The sequence below is a fragment of the Narcine bancroftii genome, chromosome 2 (genome assembly GCF_036971445.1).
Source record: "Narcine bancroftii isolate sNarBan1 chromosome 2, sNarBan1.hap1, whole genome shotgun sequence".
Lineage (NCBI taxonomy): Eukaryota > Metazoa > Chordata > Chondrichthyes > Torpediniformes > Narcinidae > Narcine > Narcine bancroftii.
Window position 1 is genome coordinate 60,510,848 of NC_091470.1, and position 5,720 is coordinate 60,516,567.

The window sequence follows — 5,720 nt, forward strand, 5'->3', positions numbered from 1 at the left end:
TATTAGGTCTGGGTTCCTGCTCCCTGGGAAATGAATCAAAGGGTTCTGCCTTCTTCCTGAAGAGTCTCACGCTGTTCTGAATTAAAGTTACCTCTCTCTCCTGCCAACAGAGGTGGTAATCGAGTGCTTTGTGAGCAAGTTATCATACCACTCCTGCTCTCTTCTCTCTTCTCTAGTGGTGGGGGAGGTGGGGAAGGTGCAGAAGGGTAGGTCATAGGAGGGGAAGGAAAGATAGGAGCCGGCATAGGAGGAACATAGGGTGGAGGGAGGGAATGTAACACATCCCAACCCTGTGATTCAGGGACAAGAGGTTCCTCCTCTCTCTTATCCCTGGATTCTTTCTCATTCAAAACCAGCTGTTCAATGGATCCCTTGAGCCAGCAGGCTGCATATTCCCTGCTCTCAACATTGTCTTTCTGGTTTTGATAGAGCCATAAGTTCAAAGCTTCACACATCCATTCATCCTCGGATCCGAATTTTGGCCAGTACACGGAGCTCCCTTTAACCGGGTATCCCACCCATTCATTACAACAATACCTGACCGTCGTCAGTTTGTCTTTACCGCGGGTCTTTCCTGTGCCCCACTCAGATAACATCATCCCAAGCGGGCTGTACGTAGCTATCTGGTGGTCACGTCCTGTGTCAGGACTCTCATCTCTACTGCCCGCTATTCCCATACTTAGGAACAAGTAAAATACTCTTACCGAGTTCTGGCAGTACTGCTCTAGCGCGCGTCCTTCCGCCGTTTGTTCTCAATGCCTCTTCTCGGATATCACTCGCTTCTTCCACTGACCAGCCACCCGTCGCCCGTGAGTCCAGCTGAATCAGCCGGGGTGCACCTACTCTCGTCGTCGGGGCACTCTGTCAGTGGAGGGAGTGTGATCCCGGACGAGCCCCCATTTGTTAGGAATTAAAGTACCTTTAAAGAAATTGCTCGAGACAAAAATTGAGAACAAAGAACATTTATTACTACAACAATGCAAAGTTGGGTGCTTCCCCTTACCCTGGGAATACACACACACACTGGGGCTCACCCAACTTTTATACAGTTGATTTCAGTGTAGGAATACCCTCCCCCTTACATTCTTCTGCCTCCTGCTGGAGAGGTTTGGCATTAGGCAATCCTGCCTGCCTACGTGCAATTTCAGTATACTTGGAGAACCAGGGGGGGGGGGTATCCTGTCGGTGTCCCTTCATGTCATTGTCCTTATTCACACCTTCCTGATTCTCGGGGCTACAGTCTCTTGATATGCAGAGTTGACTCATTCTATCTAGGGTTGGCTAATTTCATATGTATAAATCTGTGTATGGTTAGCTAATTAGAAATGTATGACTTGGTACTTCTGTCCAGGGCTAGGAGACCCTTATCTGATCCAGACTACCTCAACTTCCTACATTCTATTGTACCTTACCATTCCTTATCTTAGTCCTATGGTCTTGTCACAAAGGATAGAAGATTCTTATGTTAATCGTGCTGACTCTGCTTTCCTGCATCCTAAGCCCCAAACTTATCCTGTTTGAACTGGTTTCAGCCATTTTACTGATGAACTTTAGTTTCTTCCATGTTCATAATTTTAGACCAATTTTCCCATCTCTCACACCCCCCAACCCAAAACCCCACAAGTCGTGCATAATAAGGTGCCTCTCGTCGTGGATCATCCCAATGATCTGTGAAGTCGACACACCAATGTGGGTATTTCCTCCCCCACCCCACCCCGGGGCACACGTTGTCCTCTAAATGAAAATGCATTTACTGCTCTCTGGAATTTCCCAACGAAAAGCACAGAGCCTTTGCGTGACTGGAGTTGGAGGCGGAGACAAATCGACCCGCCCAGAAAAAGCCCCGAAATGCGAAGTTTTAAATCTGTTGCTCACCCAGGCGGCCAGTCTCTCGAACGCCTCGGAGGAGCTCGCTGGGTTTTGGAGATATTTGCCCATTTGTTTGTGCACCCCCCCCCCCCCCCCCACTCTGCATTTGTCTTTCATTAGCGGGGGAGAAGAGAAAGCTTTTCCTTGTGCTGAAAGCATGGCAGATCCCGTCATATTTACCCATGGCTCGGATCAACAGCAGCCCCCGAGGGGGAAAGGGAAGCCGGAGTCGGCGTGCGGCGCGGGGCAGAGCGCCGGCGGCAAGCTGGCTAGCTTCTGCGAGGAGCGCTGTGACAGCGGCATCGGCTCCATGAATGAGAGGGACGAGGAGATGCTGCGGGAGATCCGCGAACTCAGCCTGGCCGACAAACCCGACGCCCCCCAGTCCTGGAAAGACTTCGTCTCGGAGGATGGAGACACGTAAGTCGTTTGCAGCCTCTCGCTTGAAGTGATTGAGGCTTTAAAACCTCTTACTCCCAGAGTCTTGGTGAAGTTACATCTGCCCATTCGAGGTCACTGACCACCTCTTTAAAACACTTTGGAAGAGTTACGTTTTCATTAATGGGATTTTATTCCGATTTAAATCCCCCCCCCCCCAGTTTAAAATGTCCGAAGAAAAGTTTTACTTTAGAGTCCGTTCATCCCCGGAGGGGGGAGGGTGTGGGGAAGAAGTGGTTGAGGCCACCAGGTTCGGGCGGTAGAGGCGCAGGGCGGGAGTTCTGGTCGCAGCCTGGAAAGTCCCTGGCCCGGCGCCAAAGTTGCTTCGCTGATCAATGCTGAGCGTGGAAAGACCCGGAAAAACCCCCCGAGTTTGCGCAATGCTGGAAGGTTGGGTCGCTTGGCCCGAGGAACCAGGCTAACCCGGCATTTTATTTAATATATACCTAGGTTTCTCCACTTGGCCATTATCCACACCGCCAAGGACGTGGTGTCGCAGATCCTACACAGCATCCAAGTCGATGATCCGTATCTTCACCGTCAGAATCACCTGAAACAGGTAAGACCTTTTCTTTGCACGGCGTCTGGTTTGGCAGGAGTTAGCGTTTGATGCTTATCCGGTCACCATTATTTAAATTAAACTCCATCAGAGACTGATGTTATCAAGAGCAGCTGAAAGCGGTAGTTTCCTGAGTCTGGAAACTCCCTGCTGTAATAATAAATGCCGTCACTGACAAAGGGAACAAAAAAACTCTACCCCGCCGCTTTTTTCACGGGCTTCTTCCATCATTTTTCCTCGCAGAGTGCCCTGCATCTGGCAGTGATCACACAACAGGCTGACGTGCTGGTGGCTTTGCTTTGGGCTGGAGGAGATCTTGGATTGAGAGACGTTAATGGGAACCTGCCTCTCCACATCGCTTCGGAGATGAATCTGCCCCTGTGTGTGAACATCATGAGCAGATTCTGCACCAGACAAGACGTCCGAAACCTCCTGGATAGCAAAAATTATAATGGTATAGTTGGCTATCATTTCACAAGTTTGTATTTTTATGTTGTAAATAAGCATAAAATCTATGGACTTAAAATAGAATCCAGAACCTGCATTCTTTGAGAAGGTTCTTGTTTGACAATTTGACTTATTTGAATTTAACTTTACGGCTGAAAATGTATTGGGATTTAAAATCGTTGATGGTGAATACTGGTTAGCTGCAAATTTTTGAGAAGTTCCACATTTTCCATTTCAGGTCTCACGTGTTTGCAGTTGGCAGTGAAAAGCAAATTAGCTGACATGGTGAAGCACTTGATTCAACTGGGAGCTGATATCAATGCTCAGGTAAATCGATCGTTCACTTGACAATTGATTGTTTTCTCTCAGTGATTGCTATATCGACATTTTGGTTGTGTGGCCATTGTTAACCACCACGTGTGCTTTTTCTCCTCAGGAACCTTCCAGTGGTAGGACAGCACTCCATCTTGCCGTGGAGGAGCAGGATGCTGAAATGGTGTCATTGTTGGTGCGTTGTGGAGCAAACCCCAATATCCTGATGTACAATGACTGTGCACCATACCACCTGACCTTGGGAAGGGATAATCTGAGGATACAGAAGGAACTTATTCATGTGACAGATCAAGCCCTGCACATTTTATGTGAAGATAATCCGATGTGGAATTCAGAATCTCTTGACTGGGAGGTGAGCTGGAAGGAAGTAAATGATCTAAGTATGAAATGTTTAGTAGTTGAAACTGTACACAATTAAATTCATATAGTGCATGGGCTAAAACCGTCACCTTGGATCACTTGTATAATGTGATGTAAAATATGAGGATACTTCCCACTAAAAAAATTGATGCTAACGTGAGATTTATTCTTTTCCAGGTTCCTTTCTCTTATGATGACTGTGTAATTGGGGGACAGCCACTTGGGTGTGGAAGATGATCCTCTTTCATAACTTTCTAGACTTCAATTTAACTAAAGAGTTGGGGATATGTGTTAAACCATGGTTACTTAAATCGTGTAATTTGATGAGAAACTTCAATGACAGACACTAATATTTCAAAGTCGGGCAGTTCAGTGTCCATGTGTCTTAAATATTTTAGGGTGATTATAAAGAACTATCCAGAAGCAGAGATTGATGTAATAGATATAAAACAAGACTTCCTGATGAGTGCACTGTCTTCTCAAGAAGACTGAAATTGTAAATCTGCATTGAGATTGTTTATTTGTATTATACAAAAATGTAAATATGTAAAGTATTGTGAATATTGTACAGGTTCTACATGAAAATATTTGATACAATGGTTATTTATTTTTGTCAAATAAAGAATATGAAAAAATGTTAAAATTGTTCCTTGCTGTTGAAATTTTTTGACCTTCATGAACATTATCCTCAAATATTTTGAGTGTGTGCAGCTTTCAGGGTAATTTTGTGGTGATCTCAGTCCTACATACAACCATATAATCTCATGACAATTTGAAATTTATTGAACCGCACTGGTTTAAGGGTTAACATAATCTTGCCTTATTTTTGTGTGCATGAATGAAATCCTTTGATGAATGGTTAGTCATCATATAAAAACACTCCACAAAACTAATAGCACCAGAAATCTCCCTTTAGTGATAGCTGAAAGAGGATTCCACAAAGTTCACTGAGATAATGACAGGTCCCATTTGGTATTACTTTCTCATCTCTCATGGAAATTAGTGATTTTTTGGCGCGCCAGGCACCAATTGTACTGGCCTGTTGGGCCCCACAGTCTGGTTCAGGAATGTTGGTTCAATGTAAAGTAAAACTAGGACAATGATCAGCAGGGCTGGGAATGTTCTTTAAAAAGCTGACGGAGAGATTGTGGGGAAATGTTCAGGATATTGTTTCCACATCAGGAGGACAGTTAAGTAAATGACATGGATGTTTTTTTAAAATTCAGTATATGGATCATTATCTCCCATCTCTGAACTCCCTTCAGAAAGTGGCAGTGAGCCATTACCTTCAGAGCTGCAGTCTGTACTCTTGTGGGCCTTGCAGGATTTGGAATGAAGGTAAAAGAACAGCTATAAATTTGCAAGTTGCATGACTTGAAAGTTATTGTATGTTTCCATGCCCCTGCTGTGCTTTGCCTCTGAGACAATTGTAAAAGATTAGAAAAAACATCTGGGATAACTGGGGAAAAAAATGTCAGCAATGTTGGGTTTTTGTTACCAAATCTTGGCCATGTCCTGTGTCACATAAGCTCAAGGGAGCTCCATTGTGCTTATCCCTTGCATTGTTCCAGTAGCTTTGTAACTTGAGACCTTTTGTGTGTGTATCTGTGCAAGGATGTGAGAGTTCATATATGAGAGAGCATGAGTGAAGCTAGAATGTGAGAGATAATAGAATATAGGAAGTAAAGCTAGTATGAATGAAATAAGGAATACT

General features: G+C 44.8%; 1 protein-coding gene across 1 annotated transcript; it reads left to right on the forward strand.

The window, feature by feature from the left end:
* The first annotated feature begins 1,900 nt into the window (after window positions 1-1,900).
* nfkbiab (nuclear factor of kappa light polypeptide gene enhancer in B-cells inhibitor, alpha b) lies at window positions 1,901-4,649 on the forward strand. The gene is made up of 6 exons (XM_069916824.1): window positions 1,901-2,289; window positions 2,758-2,866; window positions 3,110-3,320; window positions 3,552-3,640; window positions 3,750-3,998; window positions 4,184-4,649. Exons 1-6 carry the CDS (start codon window positions 2,027-2,029, stop codon window positions 4,241-4,243), a joined length of 981 nt encoding a protein of 326 aa, XP_069772925.1. The 5' UTR covers window positions 1,901-2,026; the 3' UTR covers window positions 4,244-4,649.
* The last annotated feature ends 1,071 nt before the right edge of the window (window positions 4,650-5,720 follow it).